Source organism: Ixodes scapularis, unplaced genomic scaffold (assembly GCF_016920785.2).
Source record: "Ixodes scapularis isolate PalLabHiFi unplaced genomic scaffold, ASM1692078v2 PGA_scaffold5__190_contigs__length_132052651, whole genome shotgun sequence".
Taxonomy (NCBI): domain Eukaryota; kingdom Metazoa; phylum Arthropoda; class Arachnida; order Ixodida; family Ixodidae; genus Ixodes; species Ixodes scapularis.
In genome coordinates this window covers 76664904-76690991 of record NW_024609880.1, presented here as the reverse complement: position 1 = coordinate 76690991, position 26088 = coordinate 76664904, and the positions used below count along the sequence as shown (strand labels likewise).

At 47.4% G+C, this 26088-nt stretch overlaps 2 protein-coding genes and 1 pseudogene across 3 annotated transcripts; 1 reads left to right on the top strand and 2 right to left on the bottom strand.

Annotated features, from left to right (window-relative positions):
* The first annotated feature begins 1390 nt into the window (after window positions 1-1390).
* LOC8025957 (angiomotin) lies at window positions 1391-20372 on the top strand. Of its 2 annotated transcripts, XR_005714722.3 has the most exons (15): window positions 1421-1652; window positions 2398-2515; window positions 4189-4604; window positions 6304-6727; window positions 7539-7579; window positions 7744-7822; window positions 8519-8664; window positions 9364-9513; window positions 12567-12683; window positions 13069-13136; window positions 13683-13817; window positions 14654-14868; window positions 16142-16287; window positions 16622-16684; window positions 17894-18187. XR_005714722.3 is itself a non-coding variant. In XM_040205718.3 (14 exons), the coding sequence occupies exons 2-14, from the start codon at window positions 2446-2448 to the stop codon at window positions 17957-17959; spliced, it is 2073 nt and encodes a 690-aa protein (XP_040061652.1). In that variant the 5' UTR covers window positions 1391-1652; window positions 2398-2445; the 3' UTR covers window positions 17960-20372. The 2 variants fall into 2 exon arrangements, 1 of the variants encoding a protein (XP_040061652.1); XM_040205718.3 differs by lacking the exon at window positions 16622-16684 and having other exon boundaries at window positions 1391-1652; window positions 17894-20372.
* A 1942-nt stretch (window positions 20373-22314) lies between these two features.
* On the bottom strand, window positions 22315-24203 carry LOC115327150 (annotated as a pseudogene).
* Window positions 24204-25259: 1056 nt separating this feature from the next.
* Window positions 25260-26070, bottom strand: LOC8025956 (PAXIP1-associated glutamate-rich protein 1). Its single transcript, XM_002400453.5, has one exon. The coding sequence runs from the start codon at window positions 25871-25873 to the stop codon at window positions 25415-25417; it is 459 nt and encodes a 152-aa protein (XP_002400497.1). The 5' UTR covers window positions 25874-26070; the 3' UTR covers window positions 25260-25414.
* Between the last annotated feature and the right edge of the window lie 18 nt (window positions 26071-26088).

The following is a 26088-nucleotide window of genomic DNA, read 5'->3' as shown; positions in this document are numbered from 1 at the left end:
GAGAGCAGCCGCGCTTTCACACAAAAGCCCTCGGGGGAATTCCTGCTGCTTGCCTTGCCGCCTGCCACCGCTCGCTCCCCTCCTCAGCCCCTCCCACCGGTGTGTATCTCTCCTCGCGGCAGCCGCATTCTTGCCCCCTCCGTTGTTGGATTCACGACCACGGGGGGGCACCACCTCTTCACGAACACACAAAAGGACGAGGGCGCGGACAACCCTACGTACGCTTCCCGCCACGAACGCGTTGTTTTTTGGTCACGTGATGCGTACGAACCAATCATATTCGGCAACAAAAAAGAGTAAACCAATGGAGGCGACGATTTAAAGTCACGTGGCGTGCCAGAGTGCGTCACTGGCGTCAGCCTACCCTGAAAGTTGTCGGCGTTGTCGGGGTCGTCTTCGTGAGGCGCCGTGAGGCGTGTTTTGTGTTGTTGTTCGCGGCGACCATCTGCTTCGTGTGGAATGTGCTACGCATTTGGGAGTTGCTTCTCTTTGTCGTTGGGCTATTGTGTTCATTCTGATGATTTTTTTTAGAATAGGCGTAGACACCGAAAAAACTAATGGAATTCTGCTGCTACATTTGTTGGTCGGCGTTGGACACGTGCGCGCGTAGACTAGGAATAAGTTCGGTTCCGAAAGCTGCTCAATGAGGCTGAAGTTGCGTCGATCGATGTGCAGGCATCTGTCGGAAACAGATTCCTGCTTAACGTTGGGAAGAATTGTGACCCATTATTCACAACCTAAATATTTTTTTCGTTGTAGAGTAGGGGGCAGCGCAACAGAACGTAATGATCGTGTTGTTTTACTCTCCGTTTTCGTTCTCCATGATTAAAATGTCTATTTCAATTCAGCTCGCCTGTATGCTTTCATTAGCTTGACTTATTCACATTTTTTTCCCCCGCTATTTGTGAATTGTGAAAAAATTTTACGCGGACAAGTCAGTTTAATGTGACGATAGAAAAATGCAAAAACGCCACTCTTTTTCTTTTTATTTGCGCCAGGGCTGTTTAACGCACTCTTTGGATGGTATTCGAGATAACAGCATTTTCAATCTTGTTTTACGTTGACCGTCGAAGACTAGGTATTCCCCACCAGCGTGCCACTAAACTCACGGCAGTGTCAACGTTATTTTACCCGCATTAATCGCATTTCGAGCGTGCTTTTACTATGGCCTCGGCTTCCGAGTGTAATAAAACAACCAAAAGAGTAGCACATCCCGGCAAAGAAAAATATATATATATAAACAAGTCGAAAGGCCACCTGCCCACAGATGGGCAAGAGAAATAAGCAAAAACGAAACAAGAACGAAACCGGGTACCAAGAAGAGAGCGTCCTTCCATTGGTCAGTCATCGACGCGTGACTTTAGTTGGCGCTCTCTCCGCTAGGCCGACCGCCACAGCAGCAGACATTCCTGAGAGGAGAGAATGCGCTTCCTTCCTCTCCTCTCTTTTATCCGTGGGCGAATTCCAAACATTTCTTTTTCTTTCCGCGTCTGTGGTGTGCATTATTGCTAGAACACGTTTCGTTTCTTTGCTCCCATTAATAGAGTGTATTTTTGGTTGCGCGCAACAAAAAACACCGTGTTAACTGTCGCCCCTACGACACCAACGAAACAACCCCGCTACTCGTGTCTGTTCAACGCTCGAAGTCGAAGGTGAGTTTTACGAACTTCGTCGTAACTGCGGACGGTGGGGCGCCGAAAAAATGCCTCCTGCGGGACGGCCCGCATCCCGTCGGTAGGCCTAAGGAGCAGTACGCGAGGAGTTGGGTCGTTTTTAGCGTTCCTAGGCCGGAGATCGCTTTTCATTTAGAGCCTTTGACCTTTCAGTATAAACGTCCTGCCGTGTGTACCGCTGGTACTGCGAGATCGGAGAGGTCGTACTGACTCGGCGTCGAGGCAGAAAATGGAGCGAATCTGCGTTCTCCATACATTGAGGAAGCGTATTGATACGCGAGCTGCGGACGCTACGATCTCCGAAAAACAGCGTCGTACTATAGGTTTTTAGCGATCATTTTTGTGTCGTGTACCTTCTTAGAAATCCTCGGTTTAGTATACCTGCCGTCCGTAAACTTTGCGCCGTCGGAGACGGCTCGCCGTAGATAGCAACGAATGCAAGTGTGCGCATTCTTTCGATAAAGAGTAAAGGCTTCGGCGCCTTCTGTGTGTACTGTGCTTGCGTTCGCCAGATACGGGAATAGCTTTTATCGAATATTGCATGCCGCTATCTCATATTGTGTCCGATAAAAGTCGCGAGATTCCTTAGTGTTGAGTTATGAACGCGTTGGCTACGTGCGGTGCTTTTTTGAAGGTTATGGATCGACATTATTTGCCGTGTTCTCGCCTGCCTGTAAGCATATAGCTTTTTTTTTTTTTTTTTCCCTCTTTGTGGTTACTGCAGAATGCACTAGATGAGTGGATGCGACATTGATCAACACTCGACCCCACGATGAAGGCTGTACGAAGCACCCTGTCGACTTCCTACGCTCACAATGAGCAAGTGCCGTTCTACCAATCGAGTAAGTAGTGCCCAAGTCGTCGTCACACGGCGAGAAAATACCGAGCGAAGCGTGGGCTTCGTTGCGCGTTATACTGTTTGTTTTGGTTTGCTCGGATAGAGGGATCGTTGTCATGGTTCCTGGTAGCGTGTTCTGTTACTCTGCTTTTATTTTAATTTTTTTTAAACGCTTAGAATAGGCTGCAGGATTAGTTTCTGGAATGCTCTGTTTATGCAAGCCGTCTGTTTAATTTGTTGATATTTTTTTTTTCTAATACTCCCTGTTATAATTTATTTTTTTTGCCACATGGGTTTTAGTTACACTGGAGTTTTAAATGAAGGTAACGAGTAAAACCTTTACAAAAGGTAACAAAACGGGGATCAGAAAGGCACTGGGGTGCCTTATCCTGAAGTGACTTAGCAAGAAATTCTATTTCAGTGAGAGCTACCACACCTGTGTTTTTCTTTATACCTTTCCTATATTTATTGGTGATATACAAAGTTGTTTTAGTGACGCACACTTTATGGGTTTCTAAAGTGCGCTGCTTCTTTGAGTAATGCAACTGCACTTACAAAACATGGAGTGCAGAGAGCGCAACATTGTTAGCATGAACATGCCCTCGGCAGTTTTTTTCTCACTTTTCTCCTAAATCTGAAATGCTCTCATCACAACTAATAGGTGGTTTTCACTGGACGCCGTATTTGAGATGACTGCTAACAGCGTATGCTCGGGAGGAGTTTTCCGTCAGCTGTCTAGCAACCACAAGAGAAGAGGGGAAGGAGGAACTCTCTTCTCACCGGGACTCTCCTTTGAGTGTCCCAGACTAGCCCCTCACTCGAAATTCGTACAAACGCAGCTCTCCCTTCTCTCTCTTCCGTGGTGATGCAAAAGCAGCAGCGAGGTCAGCTATGGCCGCCAGTGAATACCACCTAAAGTGCTGGGGCCCTAAACTCATCAAACGCAAAGTTGGAGCTGAAAGTTTGCAGAGCGCGCCAATTGGACGCTGGCGACAAAAGCGCAAAGTCATCGTCGTGATAGTCCAATTGGTGCACTCCGTGAACTTTGGCCCCCAACTTTGTGTCTGACGATTTTAGAGCCCCTGATGACTATGCTCATGCTCAATGCTAACACAGGTGGTAGAATTCAGTTTCCATCACTTTTAAGTATGTCTAACATGAGTCCTTCAATAAGAGCTCTAATAATGCTAACAAAAAAAAAAAAGTGCCAATGTTGCGTTGTACAGTGTACCAATAATTGCAACTCCAGTGAGCATTTTTTTCTAAACACAACCTCAAAACTTAAAAAAACATTGTACAACCCAGCAACACAAACACTAACCTCAAAGAATAATACTACCCAAAGAAATGAGCCAAAAGAATCACTTTTTTTTTTAGAGAGATCAACCGTAACAGTAGACCGCTTTCAAAGTTGTGCGTTACCTAGTAGCCTCAGCATGAATTATCTGAGTTGCCATTGTTTGGGCACGTACTGGACACGAGGGCTGCGACAGCATTTGGCGTGAACTCGGCGCGGCTCATTTCGAGTAGAAACACCGCATCCGTGTTCGGCGATGACTCGGGTCCAATCCTAGGCTTCGTGCCCAAGAAATGGCGACCGTTAGTGTTGCTCGACGGGGTCCAAAAAGGATAGATCACTTTCTCGGCGAGGTTAACCGTAACGATTGGCCCACCCAGGCTACTGCCAGAGCTGCTCGGGCAGCGAGACAGATGTGTCCACGTCCAACGAAAACCTGAGCACTGAAGAGAGGCTGGCGCTGCGTCGGGGCGAGCGCCAAGACCCCCAGGGAGAGGAGACGGCTCTGACGGAAGAGGAGGCTGGCTCCCGCTCCAACACCCTGGTGATCCGAAACAACAGCTCCATCGACGGATTCACGTCGCCCTTCTACGGGAAGCTGCCCGAAAACGGGAAGTTGCCTGGCACGCCGGCTGCACCCGTCCGCGAGATCACAGACATCCCGAAGCACTACCTCGACCAGTCGGAGGTGTTGAAGCACCTGGCCAAGGAAGTGCACACGGATCCACACTGCGTCGTCCGGAAGGGCTCCACGGGGGGACTGTCGTTTTCGACTTCACATCCCGACCTTACTCAGGTGAGGCAGCGTCTTTTGTGTACCGTATTTAGCAGGCTTTAGCAGTCCGCGCCCGGTCTGTGGTCCGCATACACAAGTTTCGGTTTAAAACATGCTCTCGGAAGCCACGAATTTTGTTTGAATGATTAAACTTTCGTCTAATTCTAATGCGAGATAAAATTATAATTTTTTTATATGGATGGCTACACATACAAAGCAGATACTTGGGTATTTCCTCTACACAGACCCACTAATCATGAGCAGGTATGCCATACATGAAACGTTGGTGAAATGTATGAGATGAGTTTTTTATTCCATAGAAATGTTGTCTATCGTGGACTGTTTAGACAGCACGTGACACCTCAAAACAAATGCAAGTTTGTTTGTGCAGCAAAAAAGTTGTGTATTGTAGACTATAGCCTCGTTGGGGAGAAGCAACACCTGTGGAAGCGAGTTCTGCGGGTGTTGCTTCTCTGCAGTACACCGGCGCTCTGTAAGAAGCGCGCTCAACGGGGCTGCAAGACCAAAAGAGTGAATTACACGATAATGCTGTTCCAGTTAGGCGGCTTATGGGTACATTGAAAACGTAGCGGGACAGCAGCATTTTAAAATTTGTTTTAATTAATTAGAAGTATAAAAAGTTTGAATTATTGCAAGCCTACAGTATTTTCAAAAAAAGCTTGTTTTATACCTTTTCTATCTAGTTTCTGTGTGGAATTGACATACATTAGTATAAATTGTTTTGGTGTAGTTTCCTTTGTACGTGCCATTATACCGTGACCGACTGGTCGTTCTGAGGCATGAGACAAATAAAGCATTAATATTAATAATAGTATGATTATAGTCCACACCTGTTGCCTAGTCCTCACACAATATATTCTAAAACAGTACAGCTTGACAAATGCCTGCTTTATTAGCTCACAAAGAAGTTTGAATTGTCTATAAATCATTAACATACTCTGTCATTCACAATATCCGCCGCATCTTGTCGTAATAACCATTGAGAAAAAAAAAAAGAAAAAAAAAACTCGTTTAGTCTACACCTGTAGACAATCTGCACTGCATAAAATTTCAGCATCTAAACATGTTTAGTCTGTAGACTATAGTCCGGAAAATATGATACTGTTACTTGTCTTGTCTGTGCAAGTTTTTGGGAGAGCTGAAAACTCTTTGTCTTTGAGATGTTGTATAAATCATTGAGCAAAAGCAAAAGCTGCCTTTCCGTGCCTTCAGACACAGTGGATTGGTCCTTCAGACACAGTTTGGTTGTGCTCGGAGTATGCGATCAAACTACGCTGGACTCGAATAATTTGTGCGGCAGTTACAAGATGGCGCACACTTTCGAAAGGGGTCTATTGTAAGCATGAGGGTAAAAAGCTTCTGGAGGCGACACAATGCCACCAGGGGCGAAGCCAGAAGTGTGGAGAGACCCGCCCCCAACGATGACCAAAACCACAGAAGACACTATTGGACGAAAAGGGACCCCGAGGGCGACCAAAACAGCTGTTGGTGCCAAGTCGGCTTTTCTTTTCGTCCAATAGCGTCTCTTCATTTTGGTCATTGTTGGTGGCACTTCTCTCCACACTTCTGGCTTCACCTCTGATGCATCATGTCGCCTCCAGAAACTCCCTACGTCCACGCTTGCAAGCGTCGCCATAGTTCTCCGTTGCCCTCCGTCTCGGGTGTCGCGTCGGCTCAATACCCGGTTCCCCGCACACAGGTAGCAAACGGAGGAGCCGGTTCCCCGCGATGGAAGAACTCGTCGTCGAGCACAGACCCCGATGGCAGCGGCGCGTCCGCACGGAGGGGCTCGTCCCCTCCCCGGGGCGTGGCCGCCGTTACAGCCGTGGTGCTGCACCAGCAGCAGCAGCACGGGCGCACCCAGACGCCGGTGGACCCCGAGACGGCGGTCCAGGCGGTGGGGCAGCTATTGGAGGAGAACGGGGCGCTCAAGGCAGAGCTGGACCTGTACTACGGCAAGGTGTCGCGGTTGCAGCGCCTGGAGCTGGAGCTGCAGAAGCTCCAGCAGGACCACGACAGCCTGGTGGGCTCGACGGACAAGCGGGAGCGGCTGCACCAGGCCATGCAGTCGCGGCTGGAGCGGGAGGTGCTCAGGGCGCAGGAGGCCAGCCGCCGGTTCAAAGGTGGGTTGGTTGCGGAGGAGGTGCCGTGGTCGCCGATGGTTTGAGGAGGAGTTTCGGTTGCCCCGACTCCGGTGCGAGCGTCCTACCTTCGACGGCGCCTCGCACAGTGGAAGGCTACGATTCCTCGGCGTCTTGCGAGCCGCGAGCGTGCTTGCTCGGCCAAAGCACAGTGGAAAGCAACGAGGACGCCCCGCCTTTCTCTCGTCTTCGACAACCGTGGAGCACTTTGAGAGGTCGCGAGGGCTCAACGACAGGTGGATAGCGAAAGCATTTCTGTGGCTTTAAGGGTTTGCAGCATTAAAAGGTGATTTTGGAATCCACTTTGTGCCCCGAGCTGTATTTGGAAAGGGGAAAAGCAATTTTACCTCTTTTCGTACAGCATGGGAGAAGTAAGCCATATCCGAGGGCTTCGTATGGTGTTGCCCTTGTGTACTTCCACGATACACTTTTGAGCCCGTCGTGGATTATCACCTCTCGAGTCCAAAGAGAAATGGGGATAGATATCTGCTCCTGTTGTAGAGTATTTTTTTTACCTGGGCCTTTAAAACGGGTGCAGCCAGTGCAAGAAATTCATTTGCACCATCTGGTCGTTGTTTGGACCCTCGAGGCCTTTTTCTGTGTTTGTGTAAAACGCCAAACATTTCGGGCTAGGAAAGGCTTGGTCGTTGCAATGCGTGTCTAGTTGTTCCAAGGTGTATTTGGACTTAGAACATTTCAGGAATTTTTTACTTGCAACGTATATGCAAGGTACATAGTGCCCAACTGACAGGTGTAGGAAATTAGTTTTGACCAATGTCTTCTTTTTCTGCAGAACAACTGGACGGAGCACTGGCGCAGCTGAATATGCGATCGGTGAGTGCTAATTTTCATTATGTATGCCGTGTCTGGCAGCTTGCGCGCTTTTATATCTGAGATGAGATGTCCTTTAGGCCGTAGCTCCAGTTTTGTTATGTTTAGTGCTACGAAGAGAGCTGTGGGTAATAATGCTAAGGTGCTCTTTTTTTTTCTTTTTGCAGCTGCCCGACCACAATGATTCGGAGCTGAAGAAAGAGGTCAGCCGGAGGGATGTTCTCATTGCACAGCTTCTCACTCAGAGTAAGTGATATTTTGTCATTTGTCATCTGGGGGATCTTTTGGTGCAAGGTGAAAATGTTCTATCGCAGGCATCAGTGAGTCTTTGTAGTGCAAAGTCTCGCATGCCTTTTCTGCATCTGGATTCCCAGTCTCGCTCTTGAACTCATTTGCCGCATTGTCATATTTTTCTGATAGGAGGAGGTTTCTATAATTTAACCTCACCGTGGCACGTTGACATTTACCAGTTAATGCCCGGACATGTTAAAATGCTACATTTGACAATGAAACAAGGTAACTTGTTGAAGACTATGATTATTGCCAGAGCTCACTCTCAATTGGTAGTTTCGTTCCTTGGCTCTTGCTGGAACACAACCAACTTAAAATTGTGTGAAATTTTTGTAAAGAAAGAATGAAAAAACTATCAGTCACACAAAAATTGAAAGCAGGCTTTTAACAAATTTTTATTTGCGATTTGCATTCAGTAAATACCTTAGTATTTTACATGTGGCATGAAACAATTTTCGGCTGTTTCAAATTCAGTTGGTTTTCTGTGTGTGTGTTTAGCCTTTATGCTTTATTTGTGACTTTAATGTTACATAAGCCCTAGGCCCTATTTAATTAGAATTCAAGTATATGAACTATTCTTAGACTTCCGTCTGTTTTCCCTGACATCTTCTCTAGTTAATGGAACACTTCTACCTGTTCGTTTTCTCGCAGACAAGGAGCTTTCGGCCGAAAAAGAGCGCAAGGACATTGAGCTGCAGGCGCAGAGGGCCACCCTGCAGGAACAGCGAAACCACATCGACATCTTGGACACCGCCCTGAACAATGCCCAGGCCAACGTGGTCAGACTGGAAGAGGAGGTGCGTGCAACTCCTGCAATTTGACCCACGGGTTTCTGTAGGCAAAAGTTCCCAAATATTCGAGCAGCGCACACAATTGCGTGCAAATGCAAGAGGAAGTCATGTGCACATGCCCTCGCAAAAGTGCGGTGCTGCAGCACTGTGGGAGCTATGCTACCCTTGATAAAGTAGCACGAAATAGTTGACACCGGGCACGGTGGACGTCAACTCACTGACAAAGCGTTGCATCGTGCTCCAATTATACCGGTGGGTAGAGTTTTAGGTACAGCTCTTATTTATTTCTTATGTGTAAAAGCTTGCAGTTAAGACGTCTTTTAAATGTAAACGAGATTATGCCTTATTTAATGCGGTGCCAAATAAATTATCATAACTTGCGTCTGGGAATGGCTTAGATGGTTTCAGCATAGCCAATGCACTTGCTTACTTTGTCAACCATGTGGCACATGGTGTGTAAGGAAAGGAGGAAGGGTGCTTGTATGCAAAATGTGCTTTTGCTTTAGCCTTCTTATTTTCTTTCCGTGTGGTGTCTTGAAGTAGACAGGGTTTCAAGCCCAATAAACAATTTACTTTTGTCCCCAGTTCGTGTTGCGGATTGTCGATATATAAGACCTTGCTCTTGACGTTGCATGAGTTGTGAGGGCAAACTGCGTTAAAACAAGCTGAAATCAAGACGTTTGACAAATAATTTTCTGCGTGCAGTGCCGTAAGAAGCAGTTCTACGTGGACCGCGCCAGCCAGCTTCAACAGGCCTTGGCCAACGTGCAAGTTGCGAGCGAGCGCAGGCTTCTGATGGAGAAGCGCTTCCGCAGCCAGCTGGAGAGAGACGTCGAAAACCTCACCGCTCAAAAGGTAAGAACCCGAGAGTTCATTTTTTGTCAGATTCAGAGGGTGTTTTCCTCAATTCATGTTATGCTAAAAATTCTTAATTTATTATAGTTTATTTTTGTTAGATTCTCAATTCGCTAAAATTCACATTTCAGTTTTGCGGTGCTTCCTTTTCGTTTCTAAAAATAAAAATTAATATTACCCGGGGTGTAAAATTTGTATTAGATACAGAAAAACGCGCTTGTGTCAAATAACATTTCCTTTGTTAGATTTGGCATTGGCGCCTTTGCCATTGGCAATACTAGCCTCTCCCACGACAAAACTTGCAAACAAGTGTTGCTTCGATGAAAGTTAATACATTAAAATTACCAAACTCCTGGCAGTACAGTGGAATCTCGTTGATACGTTTTTCACGGGAACCGAAAAATAAAACGTATTACCCGAAAATCGTATTATCCAAATTGAGCTCAAAAATGTAAAAAATATGCATACCCGGTGAGAAACTTGTTTTTATTCCGCAGCCTTGAAATAGTCGGTCACTTTTGCTTGGGTTTTTTTCTTTTCAATATCGATAAACAAGTTCTTTTGAAAGTTAAAAAAGAGATCCGCAGTTTGGTCGGCCAGCTCGGCGTTTGTGACGAAAGCCCGAAGAGTGTCCAACGCTTCGAGCGCGTCGCCTACAGTTACCGCACAACGATCCCCGCAGTCGTCTCCGAGCCGTTGTGTGTCGACGTCTTCGTCGTCGTCGTCATCTTCAATGGTCGCGCTGGTGGCCTCCGCAATGATATCTTGAAGGGTACGCAGCTCGCATGTCGCCAGGTGGTCATCCGCCGACACGAACTCCTCTGGAGAAACGTCCACGTTCAGGTGATCCCAGTCCGGAATCTGAAGCCCACCGTCGTCTTCCTCGATGCTAAGCGCATCGTCCCGTGCACCGAAAAATCCACATTTCTTGAAGCAGTTTGCGATAACTTCCGACTTCACACGATCCCAGGACATCGCCAAAAAGTGAATGGCGTCAAGGAGATCAATCTTCAAGTTGGTGTCATTTCGATCGATCTTGGCAAGAAGGCGCCTCACCAGCAAGCTTCGAAAATGATGCTTCACGTTTTTGATAATGCCCGCGTCCAGGGGCTGCAAATGGCTGGTGGTATTTGGTGGCAAAAAAATTACCTTGACGTTTCGGAGCCAGCCGACGTCAACCGGGTGTGCGGCACAGTTGTCGACAAACAAAAGAATGTTTCTGTTTTTGGTACGCATCTTAGAGTCGAGAGCAGTGAGAAACTCGGAAAAAAAAGCGCCGGTCATCCATGCCTTCTTATTTGCCTTGTAGGTGACCGGGAGGAACGGGTTACGCGCGAAACAGCGTGGCTTCCAGAACTTCCCAATTACGGTTGGTTTAAGTTTTTCGCTTCCGTCTGCATTGCAACAGAGGAGGACTGTCACTCTTTCCTTGCTTTTTTTTCCTCCTTGGCATGTCTCACCCTTCATACTAAGACTTTTTTCGGGCTGGAGGTTGATGAAGAGACCCGCTTCGTCCGCATTGAACACATCTTGTGGTCGATACTGGGATATCAGCGCTGGCAAAGTTGACGTCCAGTCCGAGATAACTGTTGCGTCGGCGTTCTTCCCCTCGCCAGAAACTGTCTTGTAGGTCAAGCCATGTCGTGTCTTAAAACGGTGCAGCAGGCCACCCGATGCTTGAAAGCCTTCGATACCCGTGGAGAGAGCGATCTCATCGGCCTTCTCGCGTAGAACTTTACCGTCGATGTTCACACCTGCTGCTCGTACTTCTTTAAACCAAGCCAGGAGGATCTCTTCCATCTGTGCATGCTGCGCACCTCTCGTTTGTTTGACGCTGGCGCCGAAGACTTGCAGCTTGTTGCGGATTTCTTCCCGCTTGCCGACGATAGTGTTAAGAGTCGAAACCGGCAAGCCTAGTTCGCGTGCCAGGTCTACGCGCTTCTTCTTCGGGTCTTGTTCAACCTTGCAGATAATGTCCATTTTTTCTTTTAGGGACAGCGGCTTGCGTTTTCTTGACATTGTCACGATGGCACGACACCACGAGAGCCGTAATAGGGAGCACCGCAGAAGAAGCACCAGAAAACAAACAGGCCAGCAAGGCGGCGAGGCGCTGAACAAACAAAGCGAGCCAAAGCGCACTCGGAAAAACGGAAGAAGATGCGCGAAGAAAATTGCGCAAGAGGCGCCTAGGGGCGCCCAACACTGCCAACGCTACCTACCGGGCGCAACGCACACCCAGCCATGTGAAACCAGAGTGCGCTACTTTCCGCTTGATGCTTGATGGCGAACAGCAACGCTCGACTGGGCGGCCATGTTGGAACACCCTAGCGTTAACTGTGGCTCTCTTGCCGTGGCCGCGCAACGGGCAGTTCGTGGCTCATTAGAATGCGACTCGAGCTTGTGATTCCAGTATGCTGGAATGTAAAGGCATATATATTTTTTTAAATGCCCGTGAGAACCCGCTTTCGGAGTCGTATTATCCGATTGCAAGCAAAAATATGGTCGTATTGTCCGTATCAAAATGCATTGCTCCTATGGAATGTTGGCCGGGAAAGAAAAAAAAAACGTATTATACCGAAAAACGTATTATGCCGAATCGTATCAACGAGATTCCACTGTAGTAGTCGCTGGGATGGCAGTAGTAGTCGCTGGGAGACTCATTTTCACCCCATCCCATTCTATCTCCCTATCCCGTGCAACGGGGGAGTGATAAAGGGCATGTCGTAGAAGTTTTAACTGTAGCGACCGGAACAATGACTTCTGTCGTGACCCAGAGGTACAATGACCTGTCATCCGGAACAAACCTCGACGAGATGAACGGAAAGATCCCTGTTATAAGCGATCCGAGATTTGAAAAGAAACCTGGGACAGCATTTTCTAGGGCCCACTGACTCCACTCTGCCCAAACTAGAATACCGTCTTCTTTCTTTTTACTCTTCCGCCCGAGCGTTGCTTTTTGGAGTATATCTGTAGGTGCCGAAAACGCAGAACTTTGGTTGCAACGATGTAAACGTTGCAATTTTCGTTGACTGTGCGCTTCTTTTGTTTTTCAGAATGAGGGCAAGTTGTCGGGCAGTGGCAGGAAGGATTCTGGGGACGTCGAGTACCTCAAAAGGTTGCTGCGAGAGTATGAGGAGAAGATCATCGCCCTTGAGAACGAAGTTGCAAAGGTGATTGTCGAGAAGTCTGTGAAGGGGGTGGACAAAGAATTTGCTAGTTTGTTTATTAGCACTAATGTGCTTGACAGGAAGAGAAATGTGAAAAGCATGTAAGAACTCTCCCTTTGGCATGCTTTATCTTTGAAGCCTAGGTCAACTATTCTAGCTTGCTCACTGCTGCTGCTGCTTTGAAGACACCATTACTACTAGTATATATTTAGACGCCACCCCTGTAGCTTTATTTATATATGATGCAATTGGGGTCGTAACGTCTTCATCTAGTTTTCCTCGGTGGGTGATGTGAGCTAGTAATTTATGGCACGTTTCGTTAAAGTGATGACTGTATGATGGTTGTGGGAAGTGTGCTGTTATTAACCGTAAAATTTTCTTTCCCCAGTGGGAGCAGAAGTATCTGGAAGAAAGCACTATGCGGCAGATTGCTGTGGATGCTGCCTCCGTGCCCAAGTGAGTTTTTTTTGCGCTCTCACTGTGTCTGAACACAACTTAGTCGGTAGTGCTAGGCCGAGGAAGGACTGCGATGGATCATAGACCTTTCTGGCTACATCTGAATGGGCATACTATACTAGTAATTACTTTAGAGAACGTTAGAGAATATTTTGCAGTCTTTGAGCGAAGCATCTTGTGAGTCGGCTATGCTGCTAAACAAGCGCCACATTATTGGGTCAAGTGTTTCTGTAATCGGCGATAACTACCTGTGGGTGTTTATACCATTCTTCATTAAATCTCTTGACCAAACCCAATAAACACAATAACTTTTTTTTTTTATGTTGGGTTTTCACAAGCACTTGACTGCGTGCTTACGAACTCGTCAAACCCTTATCTTAAATTGCTGCACAGAGTTCTCCAAATCTAATGTTCCTTCGCACCACCCGATCAAATTTCCGAGCTGAAAGAACAACAAAAAGATGGTATTGCTTTGGGAAACTCCTAGTTTAGCAAGTTTCCTCATGTTGCCTCTTCTCACGCCCTTCCTCTCCGCCTCCTTTTCAGAGATGCAAAGATTGCCGCCCTGGAGCAGACCTCTCAGGAGAGTGAGAAGCTGATTGCTCAAGTGCGGTCGGAGAAGCTGAAGCAGATGGATGACCTGTACGCCGCCCAGCGGAAGTGCGCCGAGCAGGAGGGAAAGTGAGTGGCTGTTACAATCGTCTCTTCTGGTCGTACAGCGTCGCGTCTCATTTTGAGACATGTCTGGAAGACCAAACTGTTGAGCATATTGTGATGAGCACCGAGCGAATTCAGATTTGTCAGGGAGGCTTTCCCTGGGCACATCACCGGAAAACCTCGCAATCCTGGAGAAGTGTAGGGAATTCAGCCAAGTAGTTAGAGCAGGATGCATGTTGTAATGCGTGTGTGCGGAAGATTTGCACATAACTCCTCGTCCTACTAAGACCGCTGTCAATTGATCAACGCTAGTAAAATCAGTGAAAAGAGGTGAAGGAATGCCTCAGAAGTGTGTAGTCGTTTGAAACTGCACAAAGGTTGTCGTACCCATAACATGACTAACGAAACCTGCTATACTCTGTTCACCCAAAAGTTCACAATGTGGTGCAGGCTATGTGCTCTCTGGACCAGTCGTACATTTATCTTCCATCGCACGAGCACGCTCCTGCCCATACCCACATGCAAAATGCGGGTCGGGTCACGAAAGGGAGGGCGCGTCAAGCGCGTAGCTCCCACAACACTGTTAGCTTAGGCGCAAATATAGAGTATATAGTCTGCTTTTCCCAAGAGCGTGATAGAGCCAGTCATTAGTCATTTTAGACGTGCGAGCTCTGTTCGAATATCATATCCAAGCAAATGTGGCATAGGGTGCACACCCTGTTTGCATCTATGAGGAGGGGCAACAACTAAGCCTCGGCGAAATGACATCGAGTGAATTTGGCGCAAGATGCGTCCTGGGCGTCGCGGCACGAGTGTGTCTTCCGCAGCTTAACTCCTCTTTTTGTTTTCCACGTCTGCAGGCTAAAGGATCTGGAGTCCCGGCTGGCAGAGAAGGACGCCATGATCCGGGTGCTGCAGCAGCATTCCCAAGAGAAAGACGCCGTGCTCCAGAACGCCGTTCTTGGGCGACCCCGGCACGCAAGAGCGGCCTCCTCCGTCACCCTCGGCTCTTCGGCAGGGTCGGGCGGCGGCAGTACTCCCGCGCACCGCAGAACGGGCAGCAAAGATGAGATCGGTGAGCTCATGGGCTCCTGGTTTTGGGTGTAACGTGCCGTCACCATACCTCGGCAAACCTCACTCATGAGGGCCCTCACTCACCCTCATTTTCACAGGTGAGGTGAGGGTGAGTGAGTTTCTGAATCAAGAAAATTCATGAGTGTGAGGGTGAGTGAGGACTGCGAGTCCATAAGGGGGTATGAGGGCCGTGAGGGTGAGTGAAGGGCTGAAGGTGAGTGTGACTGTGAGGATGAGGGTGAATGAGGGGCTGAGGGTGAGTCTGGCTGTGAGGGCAAGGGTGAGTGAGGGCGACCTAAAATGTCGACCCCTGGCCGTCACATCCCGAGTGTGAGCTGGCAAGATTGAATGCATCGCTCCTAGCTAGTATTTCTGTACTCCATTTAACCTTACGATTTCCTTTCGTGTATTTGACCCTTAAATGCCTTTAAACGTAAGGGGGGCGAAATTTAACGATAAAATGGTACAGTATAAAATGTACACTACATTGCTTTTCTAACACGTGCAAATACAATGTTCAATGGCGTGGAGAGTGGCCGTGACAGATCGAAAAGTATCCACTTCTGGGATGCGAACAATGTGCTCGGGTAGATCGTTCCAGTGAAAGATGGCCAATTGTGATCAAGAAAACTTTAATCGATTGGTCCTAGGTGTAACCAGTTGAATTTTGAGTGGGTGATCTGTGCTAGGGGAGATACGAAAAGCCGATGGACGGTGCGCATCCTTTTTTTTTGACAGACTGCAGAGAACCTAATGAGCCATCGGAGCTAATCGAGTGCTAGGAGAGCGTCACATCAGCTTCGGGAAAGGGTGCAGAGATTCATGGGGCCCATAGTCACGTGATACGCTCACACGTCTGGATTGGCTGGGATGGCTCGTAGCGTTTGCTGCGGCCCGTTGTAATGTGAAACGGAGTATAGTAAGCGCAGCGCTGATGACACGAGTTAATGTTTAGTACATGGCTGCTCCACTTCAATTTGTAAAGTTGAAATAACTGAACATTTTATGATTTGTATTGTGTTCGTGAAACATTTTAAATCACAGTGCTTCGCTTTCAGTGCATTTTCACGAGTTACAAGTATGGGCTCTTGATTGGAAAAATATACCCGTGATCTGTCATCCTGCCGTCTGGCACTTTAGAAGGAAACCGCAAATCCTAAAAGAGGGCAATTTTTCTATCTGCAAACGTGTGTATACTGATTCACGATGTAGTTGGTATTGTATTCCTCTCCTTTGCTGTTGGTTTGCAGTCTTACCCGAATGCTTGCTTCCAGGTTCTTCTAGTCTGTCTGGCGTTGTGACGAGCGAAACAACGGCGGGGGGTGGCATGAGCTCCGTGGCTTCTCAGTCCCCGTGCACCGACTCCAAGAAGAGCATCGACGAACAACTCAAGGAATTTGGGTCCCGGCTTTCTAACAAGGTGCGTACTTCGTCGTGCCGAGTGCACGGGTCATCAAATTGTTTTCATTGCCCTTGGTACGACTGTTCATTTGCTCGTGTACAAGATTTAGAAGGTTTTCAAAGAAAAGGAAATGGGGACGTAGCTGTCCGTGGATCTGGTCACAGGTGTTTCACTGAATGCTTTTCGAATGTTGCCTATATATGCCGAGACTTAATTTGGCACGTCCCGGACATTTTATTATTTTTTTGGATGAGGAGTTGCTTCAGTTGTCAGAGCTAGCCAGCCTGTATTCACTTTTCGTGAAAAGAAGGAGCCTACTGAAAAATGCCTTGGCTTTTATCCTCTGTTTCAGTTTTTCTTTTAAGGCGACGGGAGAAACTAAAAATGTGTAACGCAGATGTCGAAGGAAACCGAGGTAAATGCTCGCTCGATCAGCATGGCATGGTTGTCGCCCCTTTTGGCTTTTGTGGACCAGGAATGCCAAATCGATGTCGGCCGCTTGTCTCGACACATGCTCTTTCCGCTTTTTTGGGAGCGAGAAGACGGCCTTGCAGGGCCGTCTATTTTGTTTGTGTTCGTATGTGAACTGTTGGCTTCCATGTTGTTGGGCATGCGACTTTTCGGTTGTTGAATGGATCCTAAGCCACAACCTGGCCAAAACCCTGCAGCCCACGAATAACCTACATGTAGTCACTGACAAGATGAGAACGGCATTTGTTCCGCTTTCAGAGCCAGCTTACTGGTACGTGTGCTGTAGACCAGGCATTCAAAAGACACAGCTTGTCGTTCTCACTCTATCGGTGGCTATAGCTCAGAACACAGTCGGTGTTTGAGCATCTTGATGTGTTCTGTTGGCATGCTGTGTCGTGCAGTGTGGCTATAGTTTCAGTAAGAAGTATTAGGTTGCTGTGCACTTTCTCGAGTTGGTAACTACTAACTACGGTTGGAATCTTGTAGTGCGCGTGCATGTATGTTGCAAATATGTGTTCGGTCTTAGGTGTTCTTGTGTGTTCCTTCTGCATGTGTTCCCAGCAAAAACATAAAGCTCGTGGGTGATGACTTCAGATAAGTTAGCAAGGGAGCGGTTCCTAGGACTTCCTACCAGCCAAACAAGTGCCATACTCTATATTCAGAGAAAGTGCAGATGGCTGAAGTAGTTTGCAGCCACCATTGAATAACAATGGAACATAGCTGGACATAACAAGGTAGTGACGCATTGGCATAGCCAGGAATTTTTTTTTGGGGGGGGGGGGGGGGAGTTGACTGGTTGAGGTGGCTGGGATGTCCATGACTTGGGGTGCAGGAATGGGGGTAGGAAACTGAAGCCCCCCCCCCCCCCCCCCCGTGGCTGTGCCGCTGTAACAGTGCCCATTTTGTTAGTGCGCACTGCTTATCAAATAGATTGAAAAAGTGTATTTGATAAGCAAAGCGGGGGTTTCAAGCAACATGTGCTCCGAGCTGTCCGGTATTTGTGCTTAAACTGCGCCGTCGAGTATCGTCCGTGTTAAATATGCCAAACCTAAAACTGTTAGTGGGACCTTGCACACACGTTCGAGTGCACCCGCACCAATTGGAGTCCTCCGGTTTTCCTGACCGATCGTCCTGTCTGTTGTTCTCCCCGCAGGAATCGATAATGGAGGTCTTGCGGCTAGAAAAAGAGCAGCACTCGACTTGCTTTTGGAGGGTCTGACCCCACCTCCGCACGCCCTGGTCCCGCGCTTTTTCGTTCGTGGGCAAGTTGCTCATGTGCCAACGCCTGCTCCTCTTTCACCCTCTACATCGACTGCAGCGACCACTGCGACCAGCAATGACGCAGCACTGGCAAAACGTCGGGTGCTGGCTCGGTCTACAGTCAGTCATTGTTTTTACCCACTCTACGTAGTTTCATCTTGCTCTAAACCTTTTTTTCTTGTCCCCCCCCCCCCCCCCCCCCCCCCCCCGTCTTTTGGGAGACCTCTTTGTTTAAATTCACCCCCTTCTGTTTTTGTTGTGTGCTTTTTTTTTTTTTTTTTTTGCTTTGTTAGGTCTTGTCTCCTCTTTTTATTTATTTACTACTCGCTTTTTGAGTTACCCTAATTCATACTGATAAAACACTTTTTTTTTTTTTTATAAGGCAGTCTTTGGTGAAAGCAGTTTTCTGTTTTGCACACCTAATGCTTGCCTTCCCTCCAGCTTGTTGGTTTCTGATAATTTCTGGTTGCTTTTACGGATGCCATTGCACCAACTGAACTGCTGCCCTCCTGTTTTCTTTTTTACCTGCTAAGCTTTATATAATTTTTGCAGTGACGACGTCTCGCAATGCATTGGAGAGAAAAGGAAATGGCTAGTCAATTTCTCCGTGCCTCGCAGAGTTCAAAGTTTTTCTTTTGTCTTCTTTCGAGAGCAAAATCGGCTTCTTCCAGACGAAGGGCTTGGCTCTCCCCGACTGTATCGTTGTTATATAAGTTGTGTTTCTTAGTATGCTTCTGCCTTCTTTTTGTTAATGAAAAGGTGACAGTGTGGTTGCCTTTCTAGTATAAAAGATTGTGTTTGAGGTCATACTCCGCAATGGGCCGAGGCGTTTTACTGCAAATATTATTTGCCTGGGTTCACGAAAGGGCAGTGCAAGCGTGCACACTTACTCTGCAAGCTTCTCTGTGAACTTCCAAGATATGGCAAAATGTCTTCCATTCTTTCCTTTCTTCAGTACTGCTCCCTTGGTGGATGCACAAAAAAAATGCTCTGGCTACGCTTGCATTTCTTAAGGCAAGCTGGAAGCACCTGGAACGAAAGAATCTCATCCTATCCCCTTCAGGCTACGCGAGCCTTGGTTCTCTCACCTTGACGAAGTTGGACACCTAGTGCTGCGAAGCAGTCTCCACAGCATGTCCTCCGGAATAATGTATCTACATTATATAGGTATTACATCGCTTACACATATGGCCCTTGAACTTTGCTGTGAAACCACAAATGTCCAAATATTTTGCAGGATTTGTTTTTTTTTTTCACCTTTGGAACTGACCGAGTGACAAAATTTTTAGAACTCAAAACCATTTACTGCTATTATTTTCATTTAGCTAAATCGCACATTGCCAAGCCCCATGCATCTACCTGTCACACATTGAAAAAAAAAAAAATATATATAAAAAAACTACAGTGCCTTTTTTTTTATTACCTTTCATATCCAACATTTATTGCGAGTTCGCTTTACGTGCATTGTAGTCACCGAGGCCTTTTTATTGTGTCAGTCTTTACACCTACTAACGCTAATGCTTCCTGGTGAGGTCAAGTTTTCGGTCGGTTAATCTGGTGCGACGAGTTCTTGGAACTGCTTGGAGTGAGGGTGCCGAATGATTCTTGCCTCGGACAAGTTTCATGTGCCCTTCACGCAAAACAGGTGTTGCCTTCTCTCAACAAGTGCATTAGTGTTTTCAGCAGTGCCCATGTCTAGGGTTCATGGTTATGTGTATATATGTTTGCTCGTACAATATGTATACATCGAGTACTGGTGACAGGACGGCGCTTTGCGGGTGCTGGTCGCCGGCAAGGCAAAGTCTCGGAATGAGTTTGAGTGCCGTGGAATGTAAGCTTTATTTCTTCAAGCGAGAACAACCTAATGTTCTGCTCCATATTTTGTTCTGTCTAGCCCTTCTTGTTTGCAATGTGCCTTCACCTGAATGTGTTCACTTCAAGCTGTTGGGCTTATTATATTGTACATTTTCTGCCGTGTTGTCTGGAATTAGAACAAGCTTCTCCTTGTTTATGTAAAGCTTTGTTTTTTTACCGCTATAGCAACAATACCTTCCGATGTCAAAAGACGCGAAGATGGGGTTTCTAGTACATCGTTTTAGTGCAGAGCAGAAGAAAAAAATGTTTTCTAGTCGTGGTGCCATTTTGCAACCTTGAGGTGCTGTTTCAACCTTGGGATGTTTGTTGAAGAGAAAGAATGTAGCCCATTTTTTTTTTTTTCCTAAGACACTTTTTGAATGTGGGTCATCGGTGTTCTTCTCAAGCTCAGCCATCTCCTGTACAGTCAACGAATTTGTGCATTGCTTCATTACTTGTTGTGGACTTGTGTGCCTTTGTACAGCTTCATAAAATGTAATAAAAGTAAGAAAACTCAATCTACCAAGCCTGCATCTGCTAATCGCTGCATACATAGTGACGCTGTCGCAGCATGCATACTCTGCTGATTCTTTCGTTCTGCCGTTCGAGGCAGTAAAATGTTTGTGACACCCATGTTAGCCCGGGGGAGGGAGGTAGGGTTAGGGAAGCTATGCAAATTTTATTATTTATTTATTTCCGAGTTATATGTTGCGATAAAACAAACTTTGACGTGCCGTGTTGTGATTGCTGTGCTGCGCGTGCAACTAGTTGTTAGTCTCGTCACCACAGGGTGAATTGTTCGCGAGTAAAAAAATTTTCGTGATTATTATGAAATTGCAAAAGTGGCAAAATGTTAATTCTTTATGAAAACCAAGTTCTTTACCATATGCTCCGTTCCACGTAACTCTACAGACGAGAAAAGCTATGGCTGCTGCGACCCAATGTGGGCTGTCGGAGCCAACCACGTGTCCTCCCGCCGCGCCTCCCATGGCGTCGTGTTTGAGAAGAAAGCTCGGCTACCTAGAGGCAAAAGTAATTTAGGTAGTCTTGAAAAAGAAAAAAAAAAAAGCTCCATTAATGTAATTATTTGAAACTTATTAAAATCATTGACCTAAATACCCAGAGGAAAGGACGAGAAAACATTTAAAACATTGTAAATTGTAATCTTATCAGATGAATTCAGCACACAAGTTTGGGCAATGGAAAGGTAACGATCTCGAAACAGTCCCACTTACCGAGATCAATCGGTGAGTGGCTTTGAAAAAATCTTGGCACTGACGGATTAATCGGATGATTCTGCTGAAGACAATAGCGTCTGCTGCATACCCGTTTGCGAATGCTTGGAGCAGCACATGCCAGTGTTGAGGCAAAGTCCGTTGAATCCTAATTTCGACTTTTTTTGAGAAGCAGGTTAGGTGGTGTAACTCATCCTGGACTCTCGGATTTCCCCAGCAGATCACTCGTGGAAAAAAGTTGCAGCGAGTGGATGCCATCGGTGCACAACACATTTTAGTGCTTCGGTGGGCATGAAAAAAGCAATCGAGAGAAAATTCCAAAATAAAAAGAGAGAGAGAGGGAGGTAGAGAATGAGATAATGATAAGAAGACAGAGATGGAGAGAAGAAAGTCAACAATATCTACATGCAGTAACTCTGGGCTTGTTGACAGGGGTCCGTCAAAATCTCTGCGAATACAGAGGCTGCCAGTGTCACGCACCAAGACTACTCTCTTCCTGTTTTAGCCAACCATAGTCGGTTCAACTTCAATCGGCTACAGGGCCCACCCATTTTTAAGTTTCCCCTTCGTAAGAGCCAAAAAAAACATTATATATATATATATTTTCTTTTACAGTTTGGTTGGGACACACGTGACAAAAAATCAATTTTACGCGAAAAAGAAAAGCAATAATGACGGTGCGAGATTTATTTTAAATTTTGCGCGCGAAGTCCATGACGTCACGGAATGGTCATACGCTCTTTCCACCTCAACGAGATGGTCATACACACTCTCCACATCAATGTGATCAATGTGATGGCCAAGCCGATCCACCTCTCCTCCACGCGCCTGAAATGCCGAGAGAAAACAAATGGAAAGGAGGTAACTAAAAAAACTTTTTTCTTTTCAGGGGATCTTTTGTTTCAGGGAGAAAAGGAAAGCAACATATACTGTGGTGGAAAAGCGCCGAAAACTATTGTTTTCCTGTTGTCTTTCTGTCTGTCCGTGCATTTTTCGGCGCTTCTCCACCGCAACTGGCTGCTTGAAACGACAACCTGGGTGAAGATTGAGGGGGAAATGGGAAGGGAGCCAGGTCGTTTGACAAACGAAGAACTATTGAAATTACAGAGAAGATGCAAGCGAGCTGGTGAGCTTTCAACATTTGTTTGTTTGTTTGTTTCTTTATTTAACTCGAGAGAGTTAAATAAAGTGACAAAGTTTTTTAGCCAGGCGTAGAGGGGGCCGGAGATTCCCATCTTTTGTAGCTTGGGTAGGAGCAAGTCGTGGTCGACGCTGTCAAAGGCTTTCCTGAAATCAAGTTGAACGATTTCGCATGGGATTCGGCCGTCAAGACTGGCACTCAATGTATGGGTGACAGTCGCAAGGGCCGACTCGCAGCTCCTGCCTGGGCGGAAACCGTACTGATGGGAGCTGAGGAGGTTCGAGTGCTCTAGGTGGGCCAGGAGGTGTTTATTAATTACTCTTTCCATTGTCCGGCATACGATGGAGGTTGTAGAGATTGGCCGGTAAGAGCAGATTTCGGACTTGGGGGTGCCATGTCCCTTGTGGAGAGGCTTTACCGAGACGACTTTCCAGGACTCGAGTACGGAGCTGTTGGAGAGAAAATCATTGAAGAGTCGAGTGAGCACAGGGGAGATACGACCAGCACAGGCTTTGAGTAGGGCAGGATGAAGACCATCAGGTCCGGGACGTTGGGAGGGATTGACGCGGGCGAGGGCTTCGTAGGTTTCACTGGGAAGAATGGCTGTGGAGGAAAGGGTGGGTCGTTGTTTGGTTTGAAATGGGGGGAATCTTGGGCTGACCAGGTGGGGGGTCGAATGCTGTAGGGTTGACTAGCGTTGGGGCCAGAGAGAAGTGGTGGGAGAAGAGTTTGACTATATCTTCGGGTTTGGAGTAGGGTATGCAGTTATGAGTGAAGACAGGGGCTTGGGACATTTTGCGTTGGTGGTGAAAGTAGGCCCAGAAGAGTTTGGGCTAGCTGTCTGGTGGCTTTTGCTGCTAGTTGCTGTAGGTACGTATTGTGGGCGACGTAAATTAGGCGCTTGACTTCCTTGCAGGCTTGGCAGGCTTGGCTAAGATGAGTAGGGTTTTGATTTTTCTGCGCTTTGTTGAATAGATGGTTTTTGCATCTTACGAGGGTCACAATCTCCTTTGTCATCCACGGAAGGTTGCCACGCTTCCGATTGACCCTGACGGGAACACATTCGCACTGAATAGCTGACATCATGTCGAGTCAAAGGTCGTAGGCGTCATCAGCCAACTGGTGATCAAACACTATGGACCAAGGAGCGAGATGGATGAGTTGGTAGAGATGAGAGAAATCTGTTCTTGCGAACTGCAGAAAGTTCCTGGCTTGGTGACCTTGCTGAAGAGCTGTGCAGTGGATGTTGGTGAGGAGGGCACGATGATCGGAGCCTGGGAGACTATGGATGATTGTGCAGCAGTGGGATAAGGTGGGGTTGTTGGTGAGGGCGAGGTCAAGGAAAGTTGTGGTCCCGTTCCGAGAAATATAGGACGGAGAATCGCAAAGTTGGGTGAGGCCGGCTATTTCCAGTATGTCTAATAGCACGTCGTCAAGTGGATTGGATGGTATGGGAGTTTCGGGGTCGGACCAGTTGATATGACTATTGAAGTTGCCGAAGAGGAACAGTGCAGACAATCTGCTGGGATCGATGCGTTATAGGCTGTCGTGGAGGAGGGCATAGGAGTGTTCGCGGACCAAGGGCGGGCAGTATGCACACGCCAGAAGTTTTTTGCGTCTGCAAAAGACCTTTAGAAAGATGGCCTCCAGACCAGGCTGGGTGAGGTAGTCGAGACGACGACAGGGCAGGTGTTTTGGTATGGCGAGAAGGGCGCCACCCCCGGTTGAGGGACAATCTTGCCGGAACAGGGAGAACTGTGCGAGATCGATTAGCTGCCCATCAAAGACGGAGGCGTCTAGCCATGTCTCACATACAGCAAATATTGTGTCGGGAAAGGATGACGTCAGTGCTTTGAAGTCGGGCAGCTTGTTCTTAAGGGAGCGATTGTTTGAAAACCATACAGAAATCTCCCCCGACGCACGGGGAGCACCGTTGACCGTGAAGCTGTAAGGGGATCGACGGGCGCCGCCATCGCTGCCGCTCGTCGGAGGGGAATCGGAACACTGCTTGGGGGGGCTGGTGATGGTAATGGGGGAGGCAGGTGCTCCGTGTTGCTTCTGTGGAAACAGGATGTCGGCCAGAGGCGGGAGCTGGCACGCTGCACAGGACCACTCAGATGGGACGAGGAAAGTCGCCTATACGTAGGAAGATAGACGCCTTCGCATTTGTGGTGGAACCACAATTCACAACCGTCACATTGTAGAGCGGCAACGTTGTCGAACACGGACTGGGAACAGCGCGGACAGGTAGGGCGTGGGCCAGGATTTGAAGGCACATCCCCAGCGATGAGCAGTAGAAGCTGAAAGCGACACCTTTGGACAAGGCCACCGGGAAAAACGGTAATAGTTTTTCAACATTGTAAAACCCAATACGTAGGTTACTCAGCTGAACATTTGAGACCTGTGTCTGTGTTGTCCCCTTTTTTCTTCTCCTTTCATCCTACGTCTCGGGTTTACAATGTTGAAGAGCTATTATTGTTTTTCCCGGTGGCCTTGTCCAAAGGTCTCGCTTTCAGCTGATATTGCATCAAGAGCTGCTATCTTCGTCGCAGGATAGGCTGACAAGCTCCTAACTATAAGCAGACGCGTCTTAAAAATCCCGGGTTTATTTTACCTTTAAAAAGCACATGCCAGTTCGTAAAGATGCAGTGTAAACAATATCTTGCCCGTGGGACCAATCGTTTGGGGAGGAGGAGTAAAGTTGTAATAGATTCAATTCCCTTCTACACCCGCTTTCAGTGCTGCAGAACAAAATTCTACAAATGAATGCTTACTATAAAAAAAAAAAAAGAAGTAATTTACAGCTTAAAAAGGTAGGGCGAGGGAAAGGAAGCAAAGAGAACGCCGAGGAGAGGAGGTTTCCCCCTCTTTAACGTTCCGTCTGCTACCGCCTCCCTGGCCTTCCTTTTCCTCGCCCTACCTTCTTGAGTTACAACGCAGACCGAATTTCGGAAAGGTTACACCCCGTACGGCAGAAATGCCTTTTTTTATTTTAGAAAAAAAAAAAAAGAAAGAAAGGCTCGGAGGAATGATTTTGTAAAAATAATTTTATGACCGAAATTGTTTAACCCGGAACAAGGTTCGTCCATTCCAGACTGTAAAAGAGCAGCTTAGATCAACCAGTTCAACTACCTCCATCCAGCTTCAATAGTTTTTGCAACACACGCGTTCGCAAAGCACGCACTTATCGCTTCTCGGAGTTCGAGTGGTGATGTCCGACTTTTTCGATGGCGTCAAGTTCGCGCTGTCTACGAACATCGAACATGACCTTGTCGAACTTAGCTATCCGCTTCTGCGTACTCGAGGGTGTAGTCCTCCGGCGCGGCGTGATTTTGGGACTGCACTTTGGTTCTATCCCTTCGTCGTCGAAGTCGAACTCGTTGGGTTCGACGGTCTTGGTCTCGTCCTCTTCAATGGCGCGGCGGTCCGCGCCGCCAGACTCGCTCGAATGAACGCTCGGCGATCTGCGACCAGGACAGTGCCATTCGAGGCTCAGCGCACCCTTTTTCGACAGGGCGGTGTACAGTTCGATTATTTCCTCGGGTTTGGGCTCCCACCAAGACTTGCCGCTCGCGTCTGTCGTTCGAGAAGGGTACCGTTCGTCGTCGCTGCAGCTCACTCGCCAGTCGTCTTCGCCGGCCATTATTGCGGAAGAGATGCTAGGAGAGAGGCTGGATCTCACAACTCGTCACATTATTAGTTAACTTTGAACTTGTCCAAAATAAGCAGCGAAGAACTAGGACCAGAGAGACACTTGGATTCAAACCTTCAAACTCGTTTGCGAACCACAGGACCACAGCACTACCCGCCCTACCAGCTCCACCAGCGACCAAAAGCGCCACGGCGCCACAGCGTTCA

Bases quoted from the DNA above. Each gene is read 5' to 3' on its own strand.
- LOC8025957 (XM_040205718.3), top strand. From the start codon at position 2,446: ATGAAGGCTGTACGAAGCACCCTGTCGACTTCCTACGCTCACAATGAG. The intron at 8,665-9,363 runs GTGCGTGCAACT...TTCTGCGTGCAG, and splicing joins TGGTCAGACTGGAAGAGGAG to TGCCGTAAGAAGCAGTTCTA. The intron at 9,514-12,566 runs GTAAGAACCCGA...TTTGTTTTTCAG, and splicing joins AAAACCTCACCGCTCAAAAG to AATGAGGGCAAGTTGTCGGG.
- LOC8025956 (XM_002400453.5), bottom strand. From the start codon at position 25,873: ATGGCCGGCGAAGACGACTGGCGAGTGAGCTGCAGCGACGACGAACGG.